This window comes from Oncorhynchus tshawytscha, linkage group LG06 (assembly GCF_018296145.1).
Source record: "Oncorhynchus tshawytscha isolate Ot180627B linkage group LG06, Otsh_v2.0, whole genome shotgun sequence".
NCBI lineage: Eukaryota > Metazoa > Chordata > Actinopteri > Salmoniformes > Salmonidae > Oncorhynchus > Oncorhynchus tshawytscha.
The window spans coordinates 59308976-59335577 of NC_056434.1; the positions used below are offsets into that span (position 1 = coordinate 59308976).

At 40.5% G+C, this 26602-nt stretch overlaps 1 protein-coding gene across 1 annotated transcript in view; it reads right to left on the bottom strand.

Annotated features, from left to right (window-relative positions):
- Positions 1-26602, bottom strand: part of LOC112252776 (tyrosine-protein phosphatase non-receptor type 20-like) — an 89989-nt gene that overhangs the window by 60086 nt on the left and 3301 nt on the right. The window contains exons 2-15 of the mRNA XM_024424356.2: positions 20010-20085; positions 18632-18785; positions 17859-17930; positions 17495-17669; positions 17008-17143; positions 16750-16888; positions 11387-11539; positions 10983-11168; positions 9339-9501; positions 8982-9240; positions 8547-8623; positions 8307-8384; positions 8049-8156; positions 6656-6772 (exon numbers count right to left, since the gene is read on the bottom strand). Of these exons, the coding sequence (XP_024280124.2) occupies positions 6656-6772; positions 8049-8156; positions 8307-8384; positions 8547-8623; positions 8982-9240; positions 9339-9501; positions 10983-11168; positions 11387-11539; positions 16750-16888; positions 17008-17143; positions 17495-17669; positions 17859-17930; positions 18632-18785; positions 20010-20085 (1893 nt within the window). The remainder of the gene's footprint in view (positions 1-6655; positions 6773-8048; positions 8157-8306; positions 8385-8546; positions 8624-8981; positions 9241-9338; positions 9502-10982; positions 11169-11386; positions 11540-16749; positions 16889-17007; positions 17144-17494; positions 17670-17858; positions 17931-18631; positions 18786-20009; positions 20086-26602) is intronic.

Consider the following 26602-nt stretch of genomic DNA (forward strand, 5'->3'; position numbering starts at 1 on the left):
TTCACTGATAAAAAAAAAATATTAGCTAATAATAGAACAAATGAGAAAGTGTTTGTTAACCAAACCTGTATTTCCAAGATTTTATGCACTACAGGTGAATTACAGGTGAAGTCACTCAATCCAGTCACTGAGGCCTGTTGGGGGGACCATACCAAGGACTCCTGGTGACAGCTAGCAGAAAGAACTACCCGGATTCATATCACACTGCGGGAGGGTAAAACACACTGACACTGTCGAACAATAACAGAGTTCGAGAGGAGAACTGGAATTAACAGAATACTGGGGGCCATCTCTCGAATGAAAAATACCTTACCTGTCCTTTCCTCACTGTTCTTGTTCATAGAAGTGAAAATGTGTCTGACTCTTGCTAATGATGTGTTTTCTGGAAGAGGGTGGGGCTTTATAGGTGAGCTGTCCATCCTGTGCTGTATGGTTGGAGATCTTATTACCACACCATGAACCCGAGAAGGCCAGAGGGTAATATTGACATAGTTAAACAAGGAGAAATTAGTATTAACCAAGCATAAGCGATCACTTGATCTGGATAAACAGGAAGTGAGAGTAGGATAGGGAGGGATGTCTCAGTGGAGTTCTAAGTAGACAAAGTGGTGTCTGACTCCTTGGCAGTTCAGGACTAAGAGTAGCTATTATGGAAGACATATATGCAAGTCTCTGTGTAGTTCATGGAAACAAGTTATAGCCCACACCATGTGAGAAGGCTACATAAATCTACATACCCAGCATGGAAGGAGATGGAGTGTAGTGAAAGTAAGGGTTTCAGTTAATAACCTAGTGCATTCCAGGTAGAAAAAGTTAGAGCAGCTGGTTGCTCTATAGGCAGCAGAATACAAGCAGAGTCCCTGACAAAGCAGATACTGACTGTAGAGTTGTCCAGAGCCAAGAGCCGGTGTGGATAGTTCAGAAATGGAATAATTCACCTAAGGGAACAGCCTGTATGGTAAAGCTATTCATGGAAGAGGAAAGCCAGATAATAAGCTGTATGGATTTGCACTATTTATATTCACATGTTCCTCTGAAATCTGAGCTTCCTCCTTTCACAGAGGCAACGGGAGACTGTTTATTGTTTGATTCAGTATAGTACTCCTGAGAAATATGTGAGGTAAAATCAGTACTGCAATAGGACAGATAATGTTACTTCTGATGCGACCAATGAGTGATTTGGCAGACTGATTGAGATCTGGGGATTTCAGTAAGATAAGGAGACCCAGGGCTCACATCTGTTGGTTGTGTGGGAGAATGACAGGATGGCCAAGTATTACTGGCTAATTGAACAGAGGTATGTGTACTGGTACATTTGAGACATGACATGGTGTTGACTAAACGGGAGAAAATAAGTACTCCGACTGGGTCTTTTGATGATAGGGTTTGTATTAGTAACATTGTGGATCCAAGGGTGGCAGATGAGATCAAAGCTATAAATTAGACCCTGGCAGGATTAGAGTCAAGTATTTTTTTGGTGGTCCACTCTCAATGAGAATGTGGATGGGATCAATTATATCTATTAAAAATCCACAGCGCTTCACCAATTATTTTAGAGATGTAATGAATGACTTGGCAGAATAGAATAGTCTTGGATGTTTGCTGGCTGAAGAGGGTGGGAGTGTATAGGTAATTTGACTCCGGGATATACAGTTGGGATGGATCAGTGACCAAGGCCTTGTCTGTTTTACACCCTAGTCCACGAGTTGGAAATTAACTCAGGGGTGGATACTTCTTTGACTAAATTGGGTTGACAGTGTGTATGGTAGATGAAAAAAAAATATGATTACTGTGTTTATGGGCTACCTTCACCTGTGTGACTGTGTTAGTTTTGTACGGACGTGGTTGATTGCGTGTATGAAAGTTAGCATTTCCAGGACTCAGGAGAAATCGATGACACTTCAGATGGAGATATATGGACCAATCCTAAACTCTGACCAGTGGAATACAATATACATGGCTTGGACGTAATAGAAGAATCCGGATCCTTTCATTCGCGAGGAGACCATATTTGATGTTTTCTTGTTTCAATGTATAGACTGTTTTTTTCATGAAGATTAACAGAAAATCCTGATAAGTAGAATTAAGATTCTGATGGAGGATAGAACAGTCATGGGCGTTGATTATGTACATACGTGTATTGGTTTGTCTTATTCTTAGGATATCATTGAAGTTTTCTTTTTGTTGTTTAATGAAAGTATGAATTGTTTAGTCATTTTCAGGGTGGATTGTTGAATTTATTATGGATAAATGCATAAACAATATCCCCATTTTTAAATAGAATTGTATCTAGGTAAACTTATACTCTGTATGTTTAATAGACAATATGAGTTCATAAGAAGAAATTGTGTGACAAGACAAGGAGTAATAAAATGTTAATGAACACCATTCCAACTGGGCAGGAACAAATGGGTTGTGGACTGTGTAAACACATAAGGTCGTTAGCCTATGGTTGACCCAACTGAAACTTAGCTCTGGGGTTTTTAGATAAGGCAGTGAGTGCATTCCTAGGGTTTCTGTTAATTAAAACTGTCAGTTCAGTGGTGATCGATAATGTTGAGGGGTCAAAAGTTATCTGGGAGTGTGTTAGTAAGTTAGAATGAACATTTCACCTTACTTTGTCCCGGTCGAGAGGAGGGGGTTCGGTTAAGGCAGTGAAATGACGTCATGATCTGTATATAAACTGATGCATGTGTTTGAGTGGTAGCGCGCTCCGAGAATAAATTATATTACCTATTATTTAAAGACTGGTCTGCATCTATTTTACGCAAACAAGAAATCTTACAAATTCTCATAAAATAGATTAAGGGCTTTCAATTGATGAAAGCACATTGTCATAATTAAATTATACTAACAGCAGTCCAATGTGCTTTAGATAGCTAGCATGCCGCAGATTAGCGGCTGTGCGTTCAGGGATCGTTAGCTGTGATAATGGCAGGTGGATTTTTCAAAGGTTCAGAGCTTGCGGTAGGAATCCGGAGATATGGAGAAGAATAAGTCTGACGAGCTCTGGTTTGAGTCGCGCTGTACAGACTGGCGAGAGTTGTCTGGGATAAAAAGGTAGCTGATGACCGCTAGCAAAGGATAGCTGACTGCTAGCTAGTGGCTTTGGAATGTATTCGATGGGCCTCGTAAGCCAACAGTCCGTTGTGCTCTAGACAGCGAGCATTCAGGGGACGTTAGCTGCAAAGGTCGGAAGATGAGAAGGTTCAGATCTTGTGATAGGAATCCGGGGATATGGAGAGAAAAATAGGTCCGGTATGCTCTGGTTGAATCGCGTTGTACAAACTGGCGAGAGCTTTCCGAGCTAGAGGTTAGCTGATGACCGTTAGCTGGCTAGTTAGCTGGCTGGTTTATGTTGGAGAGATTCCAGTAATAAAGGCAAAGAAAAATACTTTAGAGAAAAAGCAGGTCCACACCACATTGGGTGAGGCGGGTTGCAGGTGAGTATACTGAAGTCAGGGTTTAGAAAAATATAAAAAGATATGTGAAGAAAAATATATAAAAATATGTATACATGGGACACGACAAGACGAAGGACAAATACGTCTGGAGCAGTGTTACTACCAAGAGCAGTGTGCGGGTTTCTTCTTCTTTCTCACTTTATTCAACTGTTACCATGCACCTGCAAAAAAAGATAGCTCAGATGTGCGAGTGCCATTTGAATTTGACATTCTTCAACGTAGCCACCCTTTGCCTTGATGACAGCTTTTGCACACTCTTGGCATTCTCTCAATAAGCTCACATCATCATCACACCTCCTCCATGCATCACGGTCGGAACCACACATGCGGAGATCATCCGTTCACATACTATGCATTTCACAAAGACACTGCGGTTAGAATCCAAAATCTCAAATTTGGACTAAGACCATTTGGAATCAGACCAAAGGACAGATTTCCACCAGTCTAATGTCTATTGCTCATGTTTCTTGGCCCAAGCAAGTCTCTTCTTCTTATTGGTGTCCTTTAGTAGTGGTTTCTTTGCATCAATTCAACCATGAAGGCCTGATTCACATAGTATCCTCTGAACAGTTGATGTTGAGATGTGTCTGTTCATTTAAATTCTGTGAAGGATTTATTTGCGCTGCAATTTCTGAAGCTGGTAACTCTAATGAACTAATCCTCTGCAGCAGGGGTAACTCTGGGTCTGCCTTTCCTGTGGCGGTCCTGATGGGAGTCAGTTTCATCATAGCGCTTGATGGGTTTTGTGACTGCACTTGAAGAAACGTTCAAAGTTCTTGTAATGTTCTGTATTGACTGACCTTCATGTCTTAAAGTAATGATGGACTGTCGTTTATCTTAGATTTTTTTGAGCAGTTCTTGCCATAATATGGACTTGGTCTTTTACTAAATAGGGCTATCTTCTGTATACCACCCCTACCTTGTCACAACACAACTCATTGTCTCAAATGCATTAAGAAGGAAATACATTCCACACATTAACTTTTAAAAGGCACACCTGTTAATTAAAATGGATTCCAGGTGACTACCTCATGAAGCTGGTTGAGAGAATGCCAAGCGTGTGCAATGCTGTCATCAAGGCAATGGATCTACTCTGAAGAATCTCAAATCTAAAATATATTTTGTTTTGTTTAACACTTTTTTGGTTCCTACATGATTCCATATGTGTTATTTCATAGTTTTGATGTCTTCACTATTATTCTACAATATAGAAAATAGTTTTAAATTATTTATTAAAATGAGTAGGTGTGTCCAAACTTTCAACTGGTACTATATACAGTTACTGTATAAAGAAATAAAGAAAGAGAGAAAGTGTCACGAGTCCGACCGAGGGTGGTTCCCCTTCCCGGGCGGGTGGCGCTCGGCAGTCGTCGTCACCGGCCTATTAGCTGCCACTGATTGTCTTTCCTCCCCCTCCTTGTATGTTTATTGGTAGCACCTGTTTATGTTTATTTAGTTTGTCTTTATTAGACAGCCGGCCCGCCTGGTTGTTGTGCGGGATTATTTCAGTGTAACCTTCGGCTCTGTTGTAGAGGTACGTGTTAGTGCCTGGTCGTGATTTTTTCCGTTGTACATTTTGATTCCCTGTGTTTGGGAACGTAACTATTGTGAGCACCCTGTTGGTGCTATTAAAGACGCACAGCATTTCACTCTCTGTCTCCTGCATTTGACTCCACACCCACGACACCCGGAGCATTACAGAAAGAAACAAACCAGGAGCCTCATTTATAAATCATGCCTAGGGACAAATCTGTGCGTTAACCATGCGTGGGATAATTTCAATGTTCGATTGAGAGTGTGCGTAAATGTACGCACAGCCTTGACCATGTATATGCACAGTGTCAACTGGTGGAATAAGGGAACTGCTTGTCAAGCATAGAACGGGGAAAATATACTATATGTTGAAAATGTCAAATTGTGGGAGTAATAATTAAATCATTTCGATTTCATTGTATTTCCATCATGAATTCATGCAGCATATCTTGACAGCCATATCATTTCACCACAGGAGTACATTTGTTATGATAAAAATCCATATAAAGTACAGTCATTTGTTAAATTATAGGTACTGTGAAAGTGAATATAAGTTGGGAATGTTTTTGCAAAAAGTACAGATTGGCTCATCAGACATTGTTTCGCAAAACTGTTATAGGAGTTTTGTGAGGATTTAAGACTTACTTTAAAAAGGCAAACGCATGCCATTCCTGTGCACATCCAAGTGCTATCCACAAAGGGCACTTTTCAAGTGAAGCTTGCCGATCGGCATCACCCAGCCCTTGATGAACCAATGTTTTGGATGCAATTATCAGCTAAATAAACTGTAACATTCCATTTCCATACACCATCGCCCAACAGGTTGAGGTCAAGAGGGGTTTCTTTGCCATCAATGGTTTCCCCAAATACGAATGGAGCAAAAGCCGGCACCCACATCGCCATATCAAGGATGTCGCTCTTGCTGCGGGTGATTCTTTGATCCAACTCTACGCAGACGACACCATTCTGTATACATCTGGCCCTTCTTTGGACACTGTGTTAACAAACCTCCAAACGAGCTTCAATGCCATACAACACTCCTTCCGTGGCCTCCAACTGCTCTTAAAACGCTAGTAAAACTAAATGCATGCTCTTCAACCGATCGCTGCCCGCACCCGCCCGCACGACTAGCATCACTACTCTGGACGGTTCTGACTTAGAATATGTGAACAACTATAAATACCTAGGTGTCTGGCTAGACTGTAAACTCTCCTTCCAGACTCATATTAAGCACCTCCCATCGAAAATTAAATCTAGAATCGACTTCGTATTTTGCAATAAAGCCTCCTTCACTCAGGCGGCCAAACATACACTCGTAAAACTGACTATCCTGCCAATCCTTGACTTTGGCGATGTCATTTACAAAACACTCTAGTCAGCAAATTGGATGCAGTCTATCACAGTGCCATCCGTTTTGTCAATTGTTATTTTACTGCTGCTCTTTAATTACTTGTTACTTTCATTTCTTACTCATATATTTTTTAACTGCATTGTTGATCAGGGTCTCGTAGGTAAGCATTTCACTGTAAGGTCTGCACCTGTTGTATTTGCCGCATGTGACGAATAAAATTTGATTTGAACATTTGATTTGACTATGACAGAGTATGAAGAGTATATTTGGGTGGGTTTGTATAAGGGTTGTAATAGGTTCTACGTACATTTGGGCTGTGAGACGATGAGCTCCACCTCATCAGGGCTGTTCTGGAGGATGACTGCTGCGTCAGTGAACGTCACGCCCTCCAGACTGATCTTATTTAGAGAAATCAGACGACCACCTGCATAATCAACCAATCAAAGCACAATATCAGTCTGACCATCAACCAAAGACAAAAGAAAAGACTAGTATGATATGTACAGTGCCTTCAGAAACTATTCACACCCCAAAGATTCTTTCCATATTTTGTTGTGTTACAGTCTGTATCTGGAGTGTGGCAAAGCAATTCACATTTTGTCCTGAACGCAAAGTGTTACTGTATGTTTGGGGCAAATCCAATACAACACATTACTAAGTACCACTCATATTTTCGAGCATAGTGGTGGCTGCATCATGTTATGGGTATGTTTGTAATTGTTAAGGAGGGGGGAGTTTCAGGATAAAAAATACATGGAATGGAGCTATGCACAGGCAAAATCCCAGAGGAAAACCTTGCCCAGTCTGCTTTCCACCAGACACTGTGAGTTGTTTAGACAGTGAATGTTCCTGAGTGGCCGAATTACAGTATAGCCTTAAATCTGCTTGAAAATCTATGGCAAGACCGGAAAATGGTTGTCTAGCAATGATCAACAACCAATTTGACAGCGCTTGAAGTATTTGGTTAAGAATAATGGGCAAATGTTGCACAATCCAGGTGTGGAAAGCTCTTAAGAGAATTACCCAGAAAGACTCACAGCTGTAATCGCAACCAAAGGTGATTCTAACATGTATTGCCTCAGGGGGTTGAATACTTATCTAATCAACATATATTAGTGTTTTATTTTTCAGGACTTTTCAACAAATGTTCACATTTTTCTTCCACTTTAACATTACAGAATATTTAGTGTAGATCGTTGACAAAAAAATTACAATAAAATACTTCCTGAAGGCAGTGTAGGTGTGTGTGTTTGAACTATTGTAACGTTCGTCATCCTCGTCTGAGGAGGAGTAGGAGAGATCGGACCAATATGCAGCGTGGTACGTGTCCATGTTCATATTTATTAAACAGAGAACACTAAACAAAATAACAACGGCGAATGAAATGAAACAGTTCTGTAAGGTGACATACACTAAACAGAAAACAACTACCCACAAATCAAGTGGGAAAAACAGGCTACCTAAATATGGTTCTCAGAGACAAGGATTGACAGCTGTCTCTGATTGAGAACCATACCAGGCCAAACACATAGAAAACCAAAACTAGAACAACACATAGAATGCCCACCCCAACTCACGCCCTGACCAACTTAAACAAGAAACATAACAAAGGAACTAAGTTCAGGACGTGACAACTATGTTCACTTGATACGTAATCTTGTCAGACACCCGTAGACTTATTTTTGCTCCCTGTTCAGTACCTGGTCTGATTCTGCCGTCTCTGTCTGCTGGTCCGTCAGGTACGATGGAGGCTATGAAGATTCCCAGGTCCAGTTTCCCTGTGTTGTTCTCCCCCACTATCACAAACCCTGAGAAAAAAGAGATATAGATACAAAATAGAGAGAGAGAGACAAGAGAAAGACAGAGGACCAGAGTCATTGTATTTCTATGGAGAAAAAAAAACAAATCTACAAATGCACCCTTCAATTCCTAATCACCCCTAAAACCCTGTTACTCACCAAAGCCCAGTTTAGGGTCTTTCCTTAGGACCAGACTGATGATCTCTCTCTCTGGAGAACCCCTGGTTGGAGTGTCTACTGTAAAATAACCCACAGGTCAGGGGTTAAACATAATCCCAAGTGCTTTCATAAAAAAAAGCCAAGATTAGAGTTAAGAGTTAAGTTAATGCAGAGAGTTAAGCATATGCAGTGTTATAGTAAATTATTCAGATAAGAGTATATAGCGTACTCAGTCCTCACCTTGTATAGAGGAGGTTGTGGAGTCATGTTTCTGTAGCATGGGATTGGACATGATTCTGGGGATGGGCTCTGGAGTACTGGAACACAACAGTCGTGGGTTTGCAAAGTTCATCATTACACTAACAATCTGTACTGTTGGAAATCATTTTAGAGTACTAGAACACAACGACACATAGTTTGTCACCACAAATATTGTCATCATTGTCAAGGGATAAAGTCAACGTAAATAAGCAGAGGGTCTCTCCCTTTGTGGATGAATAAACAAATTGCAGTGGAGGTGAGGTGAGGTGAGGCAGAGGTGCATTACCCCCATGGAATGTAGGACCCTTTGAGCTCAAGTGAAAATCATGTTATTGATGATGAGGTTCATTGTTATGTAGTGTTATTTAGTGCATGCAGTGGTATGTAGGGTTACACCGTGTTATGTACTGTTACCTCCAGGCCTGCTGTTCCTTCATCTCTGACAGTGGGCATGGCTCGGGTAGATCTCTGCTCATTTCCCTCAACTCTCTCTGTTGCCTTAGACGCGCCTCCACCTTCGCCGTGATGTCATCACACGACTTACTTAATGACTCGCGGTGGCCGAGGTTGAATGGTAACTCTACGCTGTTCAGGACAACCTCAGAACATGAAAGACGCTTCATACGGGAGTCACTGGTCCGACAAATAGACTGGTACTTGTCAATGCTCTCATCTGGAAAGACAACAAATAATCATAATGAATAAGCAATTGTGTGTGTGTGTGTGTGTGTGTGTGTGTGTGTTTGCGTGTGTGCTCTAAGAGCCCCGTACCTTGAGCGATGCTGTGGCTGAGTTGCCTGGAACTCATCTCGCTGTGGAACTTGTGCTGCCCGGAGCAGAGACTAAGGAGGTACTGCGCAATCTTAGAACTCTCTGTTACAAAGCTGTGCTTCTTACCACTGGGACCACCACACTCTATGGTCAGCTTACGATGCTGGGGGAGGAGAGACAACTGTCAGGGGGTTGTCTTTTAAATCAAGAGCATTGGAGCTGTTAATGGCAAACCCTTCTGAAAGCACAGTCCACCCTTACAAAAAAAAGGTGCTTACGTAGAACCATGTTGGGGTTTTGGGTTTGTCCCCATGGGGGAACCCTTTTTAATGCTAGGTAGAACCTTTTGCAGAGGGTTCGGCATAGAACCCTCTATGTTCATTTCTTCTTAGAACCCCTGTAATTGGTTCTTCCTAGAACCCTCTATGAAGGGTTCTACAGAGAACCCTTTAATCTTGAAAGGGTTCTTCCTAGAACCGTCTATAAAAGGTTCAACCAGGCTTTAAAATTGAACTCTTTATGACAATAGACATTCACTTATTGTACAAAACATTAAGAACACCGTCCTAATATTGAAAATCCTAGTTTATAGGCCACACCATACCTTCTAGTCACGTTATGCAAGCTTGCAAAACGATGTGTAAATCTTATTGGCATCCAGCCAGAGTGAGGATATCCAACAATTGAACCTTTTAAATCACCCGCAACCTGCATTCAGAATGACTGCCAGGGTGGGGAAGATTGATAAATGAGACTACCTAAACCATCTTGACTGGAACAACCATCTCCGTAATGAGGGCAATAAGTCAACTACTAACAGATTCAATTAGTTTAGAATAAGTATGCTATTTATCTTTGCATCAGATCAAGCAATCAACCAATGCACATGCAAAAACACAGATATTGAAACAAACTGTAGAGCATGCTTTAGAGCATGCTGGGAAATATAATAATGATGGGTGTGGCTGAGTGTTTTACTCTACACAAAGTAAAAAATTACACAAATCACACTCACTTCTGGTTCACACCAACACTGGGGTTCTTTTACACCACCGAGTGTTAATTTACCTCTGTTACACTGAAATGTTACACTGAAAAATCTATTTGCTGTGCACAAATGTTCTCATATTAGGTACAGTTTAAAACATTGTCACATCTTTTTAAACTCTAGAAGGCTAAAGTTGAACCTTTTACTGCAGTGGGCTAAATCAGGGTCATACAGTGTATTCTTGGTAGCCTTAAACAAATCTACGTTGAAACAAAAGTATTCACCTTAAACCCATGGTTATGGTCTTAGAGAATTTAAAATAAACACCTGTACCATGTTAGATATAGAGTTGAAATGTATTACATTTTGAGTTTGCATTCCAATATTACATTTTATTTTAAATCATGTTTATTAATTATGAAATTATGAAAAAACGGTTCTTCGGATGATAAAGGTTCTAAGTAGAACCCTTTGACTTTTCAAAGAACCCTAGTCTTCCAAAAATGGTTCTTCAGATGAAAAAGATTCTTGGTAGAACCCAATCCCTCTGCAACGAACCCTTATTTCTTGTGGAAAATCTACTATCTGGTCTACAGTGGAACTAGTAAAGTACTATAGTAGTTGTAGTACAGCCCTAGTATTCCAGTAGTACTCACGTTGGCGGAGATGGTATCGGTCTCCCTCCAGAGGAATCGCCGTGTGACAGTGCGGAGGTGGTTCTTCAGCTCATAGACTATGATTCCTGTGGCACAGACTCCCAGCACCAGCTCCCCTACCACCGGCTTCTTCTCCCGGCCTACCCGATGGAACACCATCCCATACTCTGGAAGCTGCTGGGCGATCTGACGGGGAGATAGAACAAGTACGCTGCAAGGTTGTTCGTAGTAAAGGAGAAGAATGTGCTCAACTCAAAATATTATTATGTAGACAAGTAAACAGAGTGCTTGAAACCAAAATAGATCAAATAAAAAAATTTAAAAAATTTACTGAGTGTGTGTGCAAATGCATGCAAACAGTACTGTATACTATATTTATGTGTGTTGTCTCTCCTCTTGCCTACTTTTAGGTACTCAGTTTCTGCCTCCTCTGGCAGCATCTGGGCATTGTTGGCATGTAACCGTGGCAACTCCTCCTTTAGATTGGGCAGAGCCATCTTCTCCAGCATCCTCTTAGACACAAACTGCTCTAGCTGGTAGTAGTTCCTGCCATACAACTGAACAGAGATAACAGGCCTGTCAATGACATGTACTGCCACTAGTGTAGTAGTGTTCCATAGGTACCAAACAGAAGAAAAGTCACTGAAACAAGGAAGGGACTACCTTGACTTGTCCAATAAGAAATGCTCATTTTTGTCATGCGGAGACAAAGGTCTCTTTTACAGATGAGCCCTCTATTATCATCAATATACACATCACTATTCACAGCAATACACGAAAAGCAAAACACAATCATAAAAACAAACACATTCGCCAGTAAAAAGGTCCTCAACCAGCCTTTTGAATTGCTCTAGACCAATTAATTAAATTTTAGAAAAGCCTAGGAGATTATTCCACAAGTAAGGTGCACAGACCCAGTTCCGCGACGCTGGAAAAGGGGGCATAGACCCCTCAGGTGAAACTTGTGCCACCTCAGTTTTTATGCCCCTATATGAAATTAACTAAAAAGTTCAAATGATTGAGTGACAGGTTGGCGTGAAATCTGTATCTCCGCTGCGCTGTATCAGCACCACGGACAGAGCGCGCCTCGGAGTGTGTGTGTGTGTATCAAATCAAATCGGTCACATACAGGTGATTAGCAGATGTTATTGCGGGTGTAGCGAAATGCTTGCGCTTCTTGCTCCGACAGTGCAGTAATACCTAACAAGTAATATCTAACAAATTACACAACATATACCCAATACACAGAAATCTAAGTAGGAATGAATTAAGACTATATACATATGATCGGAATGGACTAAGATACAGTAGAATAGTATAGAATACAGTATATACATATGAGATGAGTAATGCAAGATATGTAAACATTATTAAGTGACTAAGATACCGTAGAATAGTATAGCATACAGTATATACACATAACTAAAGTGACTAGTGTTCCATTCCTTAAAGTGGACAGTGATTTCTAGTCTATGCCTATAGGCAGCAGCCTTTAATGTGCTAGCGATGGCTGTTTAACAGTCTCTTGGTCCCAGCTTTGCTGCACCTGTACTGACCTCGCCTTCTGGATGATAGCGGGGTGAACAGGCAGTGGCTCGGGTGGTTGATGTCCTTGATTATCTTTTCGGCTTCCTGTGACAGGGTGCTGTAGGTGTCCTGGAGGGCGGGTAGTTTGCCCCCCGGTAATGCCTTGGGCAGACCGCACCACCCTCTGGAGAGCCTTGCACTTGTGGGTAGTGCAGTTGCCGTACCAGGCTGTGATACAGCCCGACAGGATGTTTTCAATTGTGCATCTGTAGGTTGAAGAGGCTCTGTTGCGCCTTCTTCACCACACTGTCTGTGTGGGTGGTCCATTTCAGTTTGTCAGTGATGTGTACGCCAAGGAACTTGAAGCTTCTTCACTGCGGTCCCGTCGATGTAGATAGGGGGTGTACCCTCTGCTGTTTCCTGAAGTCCACGATCATCTCCTTTGTTTTGTTGACGTTGAGTGAGAGGTTGTTTTCCAGGCACCACACTCCCAGAGTCTCGTCAGTCTCGTCATCGTTGGTAATCAAGCTTACTACTGTTGTGTCATCTGCAAACTTGATGGTTGAGTTGTATCTCACTGTAGTAGGCTGTAGGCTGTTTGGGTAGGCGTAGGCGTTCCCCTTTTGTTTATCGTGTTTGTTTACTAGCCTAAATATAGATTGTGTCATGCCTTTATTGATCTGATATTTTGCTTATAGGCATATTAGTAGGCCTACCGCTATTTTGTTCTGTTCGCTTTCATTCATTCGCATTCGTCCGTTTCTAAGCTAAACTGCTATTCCTTATTTTTGTTAGGCTACTACTTTCAGCATATAGTTTGCATCATTTTGGTAAGACAGCTGTGTGTACGGGTGCATTCACATAGGCGGTTTGTAATAGGTGAATTATCTTATCGATAGTATCTTGTAGCCTATGTTCATTGCCAAATAGGCCTTGATTTAGGATGTAGGGCGGGATCCATTGTGTTGATACAGCGAAGTGGAGATGGGCTACAGATTTCACACCAACCCGTCACTTCAAAACCACTCAATGGTCTCAGAGTCTCTGCATGTTAACTTTATGTTTATTGTTGAACAGAGTTGAATGACGGGAACCCGTTTACCAAGATTTACCCCCCAAAACCACTCCCTTTTCCAGAGATAAATCGTTGCAAGGAACCGATAAATTATAATAAATCATTTATATGAACAGCATGGCGTGAAATGGAACTGTTAAATTATATGCGGTGTCTAAATCTGTCTTCTCTACGGTCTCTGCATGATGAATCAACGCTCAGGGTGGGGACAGACAGCCCATCTCAGTATGGAGCGCAGTTCACAATACATGTAGACCAATCATATCTTGCAGTCTTTCTCCCTCTCCATCAACTCCATTCAAATTGCATCCAAAATTGATAATCCTATTATAGATTGAGATATATATGGTATATATATATATATATATATATATATATATATATATATATATATGTCCTAGCCTGCCTCTTTTAGGCAATACATTCAATGCAGTATTAGCCTTATATTTAGCTAATTAATGATGGGTTATGCATTATAAGCTTCTAACTTATGTCTCTTGCGCACTACGCAAGCACCTGTGCTCCGCTGGCCTATCCTTAAAAAAACACTCCTTAGGTAGACTAGAATAGCTTGTTGGACATCATTTTTTTAGCATGTCACATACCAATAGACTATTCAAAGAGGAAAACAAGCTCTTTTTGCCGAATGTTAAATACAGGAGCCAATAGAACTCACAGGTAAAAGATTGTGCGAAGGCGGTAGGCTATAGCAATTATTTATTCAGACCAATAACCAATAACCATTCAATCTTCGTGAAGATTCTAATTCCAGTCATAAACTAGTCAAGGATGCCATTAGAATGATGAAGATAAGGACAACGAAACGTATTTCATTTAACTGTTGAAAACGAGGAAGGAATGAAGCAACAATAGAAAGAAAGAGGTAGGCTAATAACATTAGGGGAAATATTATGAAAGGTATATATGCGTCAGCCTACTAATTAGCCTATACAAGTAGGCCCTACTATATTTCAAAATTAATTAGGCCCTACTATATTTCAAATTTGCAAGCCTATAGCCTACTTGTAACTTTGTAGGACACATGTGCTGCACCAGAATCTCATGTGCTCTTCTGCTTTATCATGGTTTGACCAATGTGCGCAATTCCATATAATACAATACAGTAATACAGTTCACACTCAAAAAGATTAGCCTATTGGAGCTAGTTTCATTTTTTTTTTACCAATGGGAACATATCGCTAGCTACATCTATGAGCTTTTATGTTTTTCTGTCCTGCGTAATGTGCAGTAGTCTATACGATATAGATAATGGAACAATCGTTTGGGCTTTTTTGGGTTTGGGCTCATTAAATGTCACTAATGTAGGGCTCATAAAACATATTTAATATATAGCTCATCAGGCTCAGGTAGCATCAGGTTTAAATTTTTACGCTGTTTAAAGCTCTATTCAAAGCCGGACATATTTATATGCTTTATAATGCTTTTGAATGACACTTCCGGTTTTGTCAGGAAATATCGGGTTACCCGGGAGAAAAGTGCTGTATTCTCGGGATGAAACATTTGCAAAATACCGGAAAATATTTAACCCTAGCATAGCTTGATATAAGCAGAATTCAATATAATTCCAATGGAAGAACCCCCCAAAATGTTGCCCCTTCATCGATTTCAACTGCCCCCTTAATCACTGGGTCTAAAGGTGTAAAAAAACTAAAAGCAGATTTACCTAACTCAGTGGAGATCGAAGGGATCTCCAGAGTTAGCCATCCCCGAGACGGTCTGGTATCTTGTACATCCGTATGAAGTAAGGTACGGCAGAAGTTTATGGAGCAGGGCTTTATAAACAAAAAGAGTGAAGTGCATCGATCTACAAAGAGGGGCCAGCCTACTTTCTGATACAAAATGCAGTGATGTGTACTGAACCTATTGTCAGTAATAAAGCTTAATGCACTATGATAAACTGCATCCAATGGCTTCCATACAGTGGCAGTGGCTTTCATAAGGACAATATTGCAAAAATCTATAACTGCTATGAATGTTGACCGATTGATTTGTTTTCTATCATTTAATGAAAGGCATGGCCTATTCCTATAAAATAAGCCCAATTTACTATTTATATGTGGGGAAACGATCAATGAGGGAACCATCGAATTTACATATGCATATACCATCAGATATATTTTTACTTGATTTTACCTGCATTGAGTACCAAATTCAGTTCAACAAAGGCTTTCTGTAAAGCAATGTAGGCAGATTGAAGCTCTGAAAGAACCTGCTCAACCGCGAGGGCAATAGCATACACAAAAGTGTCATCTGCATGTTAACATTTTCTGTAGATAAACCAATATAGTTCATATAGACATGTCACGATCGTCGTATTGAGGAGACCAAGGCGCAGCGTGATATAAATACATCTTATATATTTTAATAAAACGGGCACTAATCAAACTACAAAAACAACAAACCGACCGTAATAATACTAGTGCAGACACAGGCAACTAGACATAGACAATAACCCACGAAATACCCAAAGAAGATGGCTGCCTTAATATGTTCCCAATCAGAGACAACGATAAACACCTGCCTCTAATTGAGAACCAATCTAGGCAACCATAGACATTTTAAACACCTAGATGATAAACAACCCCATAAACCTACAAAACCGCTAGACAGTACAGAAACACATACATCACCCATGTCACACCCTGACCTAACCAAAACAATAAAGAAAACAAAGCATACTGAAGTCAGGGCGTGACAAGACAGTAAAAAGTACAGGACCTTAAATGTATCCTAGTAGGACACCTTTCGTTAATTCAAGGAAATCTGACGTAATACCATCAGAAAAAAACAGTGTCCCGTGTGTCAAGTAATTGTCGAACCAATTACATGACACCTGAAGAAATATACCAATTGCAGTCAATCTTTGAATAAATAAAGAGTGGTCAACAGTATCGAAAGCCTTCAATAAGTCAATAGAGGGCTTAGTGCTTCATCCTATCAATACCCTTTACCACATAATTAAACACCAAGGTTGCAGGTCTGTCAGTGAGATGTACTACTTACTCATAAACCTACTGCTCTGGCTGGAAGATTGATTAAGAGCCATACAATCTCTCAGGGTTTTATGGAGAACGTAATCCATTATGTACTTCAATTTTTATTTTTATAAATAAAATATCTGAGACAGTGCTTCACTCAGTTTACCTCAGACATGTAGTCCCCAAACTCAGCCTGCAGAGCGAGAGCTGCCAGGAACATGCCTGTCTCCTCGTTGCAGTACAACCTGTCCTCTAGGATGTCCTTCCGCAGCTGCAAGTAGTACTGGTGAAGCGTCACCCTGTGTCTAGGAACACCACAACAATGTACATTTCTTTAACGAAAAAACTGATAACTGCATTTCACTAACAGTTCATGACACCAATTCTCCAGATACTTTAAATTAAAAAAGTATTGCAGACTCACAATATGAAGGAGATATCATCAACAAAAAACTTGATCCTTAGAAAAACAAGAAAAGAGGTCGACACTACTTTCTTCCAACTGTCAGGAGCAACTTTAGAGATTTTCGTCTCGTGGTCCAAGAAGAAATATTCATCATCTAAATGAAAGGAAAGATATATGACATTATAAAATCAACGTTACAGATGTAGCATCTTAATTTGAGCCAGCTTGCTACAGCAGGAAAATAATACTGCCGCAACAGGAAATGTGAATTATTATGTGGATTACAATGAATTTACATTTTTTTGTAGGGGTCGATACATTTTTAGTTAGGGAAAATCAAGTCTGACATTTGAAAGTAGAAATGACAAACTTTAGATGCCTTTGTAAACCTTAAATACACTACAAGTTTGCATGCCCTGCAAACTTCTCAGCAACAAAAGAGTGATCAAATTAAGATCCTACATCTGTATGTTTATGAGACACAAAGCTGTCGTCAGTTTCTTACCGTCGGTGTAGGCCAGTCCGAAGTAGAAGTGCTCCACCAGGTTAGCGTGAGCCACCACCATGTCGAACACGTCCCTCCCTCTGGACTTCATGTCACATCTGACCAATACAGACTGACCACTGGGCAACACCACAATGACCTCCCTCTGAGACGAACAAGACCTGCCCTTCTTAGACTGGTGGGAAGAGAGGGATGAGACGCAGGAGTGAGAGAAAAAGAGAGAGAGTACGAGAGAGAGAGAGAGAGAGACACACAAACAGACACACAAACAGAAAGGAGGGTAAAAAAAAGATAATCAATCTGTAGTCAACAAAAATATGCACTCAAGGACAAAAATCATGAATACTGTGGTAAATGTTCTTACCACTATGGATCCGGGTAACTCCAGAACTACCTGGGGTTCGTCAGCCATTCTGATAAACTCGGGACCAAGAGCCTGACAAGACACAACATGATGTAAACACAGCAATGCGGATACACAATCGCACCATGATAACATTGCTACACACAGAAACAATACTAACACCACAATACACAGACACACACACACACTCACTAACACAAGTCTGTACACCCTCCAGTCTGTGTGTAGGATGCACCAACCCTGGTTGTGACCGTCACTATGCTCCAGCAGCACTGCAGTCTGAAGTCAAGACTGATAAACCAGAACTGGATCGGAGGTGACAGCTACCTCAATCTCACTGGGGCCATGACGTCAAAGGCTAAGCTGACTGAACCTAGTTTATTGTATCTTCGTTTCATCCCCACACACACACTTTGCTGCATGTACACATCCTAGTTATCAAAGAAAAACTATTTTTCCTGTAAAAAACCTTGAATGTACTTTGAGTAACATACAAATCAATCAAATTATCTAAGAAACTGGGATTCTAGCTTAAACTGTATAGGAGCCATATGCCTCATAGGACAAACTATGAGAATAATAAGAAGTACACAGTCTATAGAATCTATGATTTAGAGTCATGCATGCTCTTGTGTATTATTACCCCCAGAGCCCAGCAAATAACTCCATGGGTCTCAGCCAACATCACAGGGTGTCATAGATAGATCATAGACAAACGGACGGACGGATGGATGTAGGTATGGCTGTAGGTACGGATGGACAGACAGACTTACCTTGGCTTTCCTCTGGGTGAGGCTGGCTGAGGAGTCGCTGAAAGTGATGGAGGGGCTGGGGGATTGGGGTGCGCCCTTTGAGGGGACACCAATGTAGGGGCTCTGGCACAGCCAGCTACTACTACTTTCTCTGTGTCTGAGACCCTGTGGCAGTCTTGAAGGACAGGGGAGAAAGAATCAGAGAGAGATGGAGAGATTCAAAGAAAGAGAGATAGTCAGAGAGGGAAGGAGAAAGAGAGAGCGAGAGAGAAATAAACAAGGACAATCTGCAGAAGGGGACAGGGGAGATGAGTGACACACTCACAGTGTCATTGTTGCTCAGAGTCAAAGACAACAAGTAGTGAGAGATATATATAGAAAGTTCAGAAAGAACGTGTGAAGGAAATTTTACTTTGTGAAGAAACAGTCTGGAAATGTTAATCTGGTCTTTGGTGTCAAAAACAATCCTTGGTTTCTGCCTAAGTCTGGTGAGGATATGAGGGGTGGGGGGAGAGGGGGGGGGAGTCATGACCTTCTCCTAAGGACTATCTGGTGGAACACCCAGAATACGTTTGTTAAGTTAAGATATGAGACGGTACCAGACACATGCCAGAACCAACCCTATGAACTATGCCCATTTAACGTGTCTGTAACCAGTATATAAGGGGACTAATGGGACTGCCCCATTAAAGCTCCTGATCAACATGTGTACTTGGTGCATTGAGTTGGTTGGAACCTCTCCAGCGCGCTGATAATAAACAATGATTCATTTAAGATGGACTTTGTGTCCCTGTGTAAGAAACTCCACTTGGTGCTGCAAGCAGGGGCTCTCTTCTTGCCCCATATGCATCTTTTATGATTCTCTTGCCGTTACTTGCTTTGATTCTGCCTGTGGAGCTTTCCAGTGGGGATCTGCGAGGAAAAGCGGTGGCGCATTTTATGAAGCGCGAGGGAAAGACAAGATTAATATTTTCAAGACTGTTTCTTCACAAAGTAAAATTTCCTTCACAACAGGCTTTAATCTTGTGCCTTATTCCAAAACAATGTTACATTTTCCAATACTTTTACAGCATTAGTTGCTCATTATCAAGTTCGTTGTAGACAACATAAAATCATTAATTTTTGTCCATTTTCATGTATAATCTTAGCAAAAAGGGTTTGTCAATCATTTCTCCAATGGAATCAGCAGAAGAACCCTTTTAGGTTCTAGATAGAACTTTTTTTCCAAAGACTGTAGGATACAGTAACGGATGAGGGAGTGCATATTTCCCAGAGTCTATCTGGTTGTTTAAAGTCTGAGGATACACACAGGTCAGTCCCACAGGTAGGTGTGTGTGTGTGTGTGTGTGTGTTCATCTGCTTCGTTAGCCATGTACGCAACATTTCCAGGTATATATACCGGTCTATGTTCGGTGGGTATGCAGGGGTGGGCGAGCTCCTGGCTTTCTGTCTCCAGGGTTTGTGAAGTAAACTTTCTGTAACACAAATACCAAACGACACTGATAGAACAGGTACTTTAGGAATAAATAGGCCTAGTACAAACATTTGTTCAGTTCAAAGGTACTTAAATATTTTTAACATGCTACACATTATACTGTTATACATATTGCAAGCAACAGTTTACACATATTACACTAAGAAGAGGAACCTTTCCCTCTGGATGCATGTCAGCAGCTTCCACATTCCACAGCAACATTTATCTCATTAACTGTAAAGAGCAAATGAACCATTAGGAGTGCTTAAGATCTTCTAGAACATTCTTCAACAAATGAAACACGGAAATCATTTTTTTTTTGTACAGTATTAACAAATATCATGTTTGAAAAACACAGAACTGTCGAGCTACTCCTCTGCAAATCCAGAATTAAGTCACACAAATAAGTTTTTTTCCCATGAGTCACTAAACATGAAAAACCAAAACTGTAGCGCTTTAGGTTACAGTGCTGAAATAACGGTAACATCCAGAAAGTAATAGTAAACAGTAAATAACACTGCAACGACCAGGTAAGAATGTAGTAATAACCTGTTAAAGATAAACTACAATCACCAAAAGTACTCCTGCTATTCGAACATCCCATTCCAAAATTATAGCCATTAGTATGGAGTTGGTTCCCCCTTTGCCGCTAGAACAGCCTCCACTATTCTGGGAAGGCTTTACACTAGACGTTGGAACACACTAGATGTTGGAGTGCTCAGGACCTCAGACTGGGGCGAAGGTTCACCTTCCAACAGGACAATGACCCTGAGCACACAGCCAAGACAACAGAGGAGTGGCTTCGGGACAAGTCTCTGAATGTTCTTGAGTTGCCCAGCCAGAGCTTGGAATTGAACCCAATCAAACATCTCTGGAGACCTGAAAATATCTGTGCAGCAACGCTCCCCATCCAACCTGACAAAGCTTGAGAGGATCTGCAGAGAAGAATGGGAGAAACTCCCCAAATACAGGTGTGCCAAGCTTGTAGCGTCATACCCAAGACGTCTCAAGGCTGTAATCGCTTCCAAAGGTGCTTCCGCAAAGTACTGAGTAAAGGGTCTGAATACTAATGTCAATAAAGGTAATCTTTTTTTTTTGTGCAATCATTTCTACAAACCTGTTTTCACTTATCGTGTGTAGGTTGATGAGGATACTTTTTTTTTTAAATCCATTTTAGAAATAAGGTTGTAACGTAACAAAACGTGGAACAAGTCAAGTGTTACGATCGACTAGGAGTGGTGGGTGGAATCAGGCGCAGAGAGCAGGGTTCAGTCTTTCCTTTCAAAATGTATTCCCCAGCGCAACAAAACAGTCACGCCAACACAGAGGGCGTATATACGTTGCCTGTCCAAACAACAGGACAAAATAATCCGGAGAATAAATACAGGAATAAATCACACCATCAAACACAGAGTAACAAAAAACAAGCCCGCACAAATACCCAGCGGGCCTAGTGCCCTTAAATACCCTACAAACAAACCCTAATACAAAACAGGTGTAACCAATTACCCAATAACCCAAAACAAACGGAAAGGGAATCGATGGCAGCTAATAGGCCGGCGACGACGACCGCCGAGCACCGCCCGAACAGGAAGAGGCACCATCTTCGGCGAGGTTCGTGACATCAAGAGGTCTGAATACTTTCCGAATGCACTTTGTGTGTGAAATTTGTTTTGATTTAGAATGGACCACTATCATGCACCAGTCTCAAAAAACAGGGGCAGGGGAAAAAAATATACATGTCATCTATGCACTTAAGTAGCGAATGAATCACGCCTTTCCCATGGTTCATTTTCCTACCAGCCAGGTAGGCTTTACTCCTGTTGTAAAGAGAAGCAATGTGCTTAATATTAGGAAAGTTGAGAAATAAATACAATTAGGCCTAGCCTATCGAGAGCTGAGGGATCCTTCCCTTTTTTAATACAGGCCATCAAAACTATGTTTTCTCACGCAATTGTATAGCCAATAGAAAAGTTGTGCAGCATGAGTTCTGGGGGTTCTGGGGCTTCTACAAAAGTTCCAAGTACATTCTTCCATTTTTTAAGATAAAAATAAAATCTAACAATACAAACCATACATAGACAAAAGACAACACATGCTCAGACCCACATGTTTCCACCCATTCAGTTTCTAATGGTTGTAAGACTATGCCAGTGATCTATAACTGGTTGACAGGCATTCCTAGTTGATCAAACATTTCTGTTAAAAAAAATCCAACGAATGAGCTGTTTTATTTAGGTGCGTTTGATTCAGAAGCCCTAGTGCCGGGAAGGCAAAGTGTTCCCATTTGAACCATTTCATGCTCCACCTACTCGGCAGGCCCAAAGAGCAAATCAAGTGCACTTATAGGCCTACTGTTGGCCAATCAGAATGCTCAGATCACCGTGTCTGCACAGTTTCCTCCTCGCACCATAGACTAAAAATAAGCCTTGAACGTACAGCAAAGTTCTTAATGTGAGATTAAAACCATGACTAAACAGATTCAGCGAATACAGGAAAGAGCTGCTGTTTTTATGAGTGAGTTCATGTTTAAGTTGTTATTCAGCACTGTCAACACTTTGTTCAACACTTTTATAATGCATAAAATGCGCGTTCTCCCTACTTCCACTCACACTACAACCAGAACTGCAGCTGCTACGAGTGAGTATAGCAAAATGTTTCGTCAAACCTTCGGTATTATTAGCGGCTTGTGTCTTTTTTAATATTGAGGAATATTTCACCTTCTCTGGTCATAGGGGTAACATGAATTGGTGCATGAGGTAGAAATAGTGCAGCTTAAGTTTCGCCATCAGCTGGAAGACGGTGTCCCTTTTTCTCAGAGGAGGGAGAGAGAGAGGAGGGTCTGTGAGTTGCATGAGAGGCAATCTCACCGCTGCTCCCTCCCCTTAGACTGACCATCAGTTGCAGGCCATCAGTCCAGTAAAGGTGCCTCACGAGTAATACTACCAACTATATATAACCAGTGTGATAATATATACCTAAAATGTTGAAATATACTTTCAGAATGTTCTGGGAAGAACAACATCGGCAGGGTAATTTAAGCACAGCCATTCTGAAGTGATCATTTCTTGTGCCTATAGCCTACTGCACAAACCTCATTGCTACAGAACTGGATTTAATTGGTTAATGTTGCAAACAACTTGTCTTTTTTAAGTCATGTATAAAAAATAATCTGAGCATTTTGACTCAGAAAGTGATCTTGACTCAGGAATGGTTGGTGACCACTTCTCTATGCCATATGACATCCAGTTGCACTATTATTTTTCTCTCTGTAGCCCATTTTTAAAAATAAATATTTAAATAATAATGCATTTGATTCATCCACAGTCTTAATGATGGAGGGTCAATTGATTTCTAGTTTTTAAGCAAATGTTTTTTCAAAATTATTGACGAGAAAAAGTACAGACCAACCCATTGGGTATCTCACCGCACCCTCATTTGACAAGTCTTGAAAGATGCAAGTAGACGGATTAAAAGTACATTTATACAGTAAAACTTCTGTCTGACAGCAAACTTTCTAATTCCGCCCATAACTTTTGAACTTAATAGCAATCACAGAAAGCATTGAATCATTGAATCATTGAGTCCTGTTAGCTTGACACTTAAGACATTACTCTGCCTTGTGCTATAGAATTTGTGCATTTTGAAATATTCATTACCTATGTTCCAATAATCCCTTCCATCTTGTGCCAATATCAGTTCGTTTGAGGTCTTGGTTAGAATAGTTTATATGTTTTGTAAGAGATTGGAAGTTGGATAGGCTTTCTGCAAGGTTTTGTATATCTTAAGTTCATACGGGGTATCCTTTTCGGACACAAATAAAATTCCCTCAACTTTGCTCTGATGTCCAAATGATATGATATATTTTTTAACCCAGTATATTGTTGGAGATTTTAAAAAAAGTACTCCATTTTAAAGAGCTTTTCTTACTTTGAGAAAAAAAGAGCAGTCTTTTGTAGTTGGAAAAAGTCAACCTCTAGGTGTCCTGTAAAATATTTGTAGAGATGACATTTTTCAGCCTCTTTGGAGGCTCCTTGAATTTGCCTTTTTTATTGCTATGTCTGTTTAACTTGCTGAATGTGTGATTTAGGTCACCTGCTAAAATATTAGTTCCAGTCTGTGTTTGATCGTATATTGCTTGAATTATATCTAAAAACACTAGAGGATGGGGGGATATACAATGAAATCAATGTATATTTTTCACCATGTTAAGGTACAATACAAATTTAGAAAACATCCTTCTTGGTCCGTGTGCTGGGACATAAGGGAAAAGGGTGTATTGTTTATCAGACTGCCTACACCTACAGTTACTACAGTAGGTGGCAGCATAGGCCTCTCCAACCGAGCTCCTCCTTAAATATTACATTTCTGCTTTTCTGAAGTAAACTCTTGCAGAAAATCCACATCTGCTGACAATCTCTTTAAATGTTCAATAACCTTAATCTATGTAATGTATGGATTTGGTTGGCCTTTGTTGTATAGAATCAAAGATCAAAGAGTCAAAGTTCCGTCTGTCATTGAAAAACCAGATAAAACAGTTTAGCAGATGTCATATGAGGGCGGTGGACATCCGATGTCTATGGAAGAGTCAAAGTATGAATACATTAGTTATTGTACACATTACATACAATTGAAGTCGGAAGTTTACATACACCTTAGCCAAATACATTTAAACTCAGTTTTTCACAATTCCTGAAATGTAAAAAAATTCCCTGTCTTATGTCAGTTAGGATCACCACTTAATTTTAAGAATGTGAAATGTCAGAATAATAGTAGAGAATTATCTATTTCATCTTTTATTCCTTTCATCACATTTGCAATAGGTCAGAAGTTTACATACACTCAATTAGTATTTGGTAGGATTGCCTTTCAATTGTTTAACTTGGGTCAAACGTTCCGGGTAGCCTTCCACAAGCTTCCCACAATAATTTGGGTGAATATTGGCCCATTCCTCCTGACATAGATGGTGTAACTGAGTCAGGTTTGTAGGCCTCCTTGCTCGCACACGATTTTTCAATTCTGCCCACAAATGTTCTATAGGATTGAGGTCAGAGCTTTGTCAAGGCCACTCCAATACCTTGACTTTGTTGTCCTTAAGCCATTTTTCCACAACTTTGGAGGTATGCTTGGGGTCATTGTCCATTTGGAAGACCCATTTGCGACCAAGCTTTAACTTCCTGACTGATGTCTTGAGATCTTGCTTCAATATATCCACATCATTTTCCTTCTCATGATGCCTTCTATTTTGTTATGTACACCAGTCCCTCCTGCAGCAAAGCACCCCACGAACATGATGCTGCCACCCCGTGCTTCACAGTTGGGATGGTGTTCTTCGGCTTGCAAGCCTCCCCATTTTTCCTCCAAACATAACAATGGTCATTAAGGCTAAACAGTTCTATTTTTGTTTCATCAGACCAGAGGACATTTCTCCAAAAAGTATGATCTTTGTCCCCATGTGCAGTTGCAAACCGTAGTCTGGCATTTTATGGCGGTTTTGAAGCAGTGGCTTCTTCCTTGCTAAGTGGCCTTTCAGGTTCTGTCAATATAGAACTCGTTTTACTGTGGATATAGATACTTTTGTACCTGTTTCCTCCAGCAGCTTCACAAGGTCCTTTGCTGTTGTTCTGAGATTGATTTGCACTTTTTGCACCAAAGTACGTTCATCTCTAGGAGAGAACGCGTCTCCTTCCTGAGCCGTATGATGGCTGCGTGGTCCCATGGTGTTTATACTTGCGTACTATTGTTTGCACAGATAAATGTGGTACCTTCAGGCGTTTAGAAATTGCTCCCAAGGATGAACCAGACTTGTGGAGGTCTACAATTATCTTTCCAAGGTCTTGGCTGATTTTCTTTGATTTTCCCATGATGTCAAGCAAAGACGCTTTTAGTTTGAAGGTAGGCCTTGAAATACATCCACATGTACACCTCCAATTGATTCAAATGATGCCTATCAGAAGCTTCTAAAGCCATGATATCATTTTCTGGAATTTTCCAAGTTGTTTAAAGGCACAGTCTACTTAGTGTATGTAAACTTCTGACTCATTGGAATTGTGATACAGTGAATTATAAGTGAAATAATCTGTCTGTAAACAATTGTTGGGAAAATTGCTTGTGTCATGCACAAAGTAGATGTCCTAAAACTATAGTTTGTTAACAATACATTTGTGGAGTGGTTGAAAAATGAGTTTTAATGACTCTTGTGTCTTTAAAATGAGCTGCTCCCGTACTGCAGTATTTTTGGTTTAATTCAAATAGTACCAGTCGAAAGTTTGGACACACCTACTCATTCAAGGGTTTTTCTTTATTTGTACTATGTTCTACATTGTAGAATAATAGTGAAGACATTAAAACTATGAAATAACACATGGAATCATGTAGTAACCAACAAAGTGTTAAACAAATCAAAACCTATTTTATATTTGAGAATCTTCAAAGTAGCTACCCTTTGCCTTGATGACAGCTTTGCACACTCTTGGCATTCTCTCAACCAGCTTCATGAGGTAGTCACCTGGAATGCA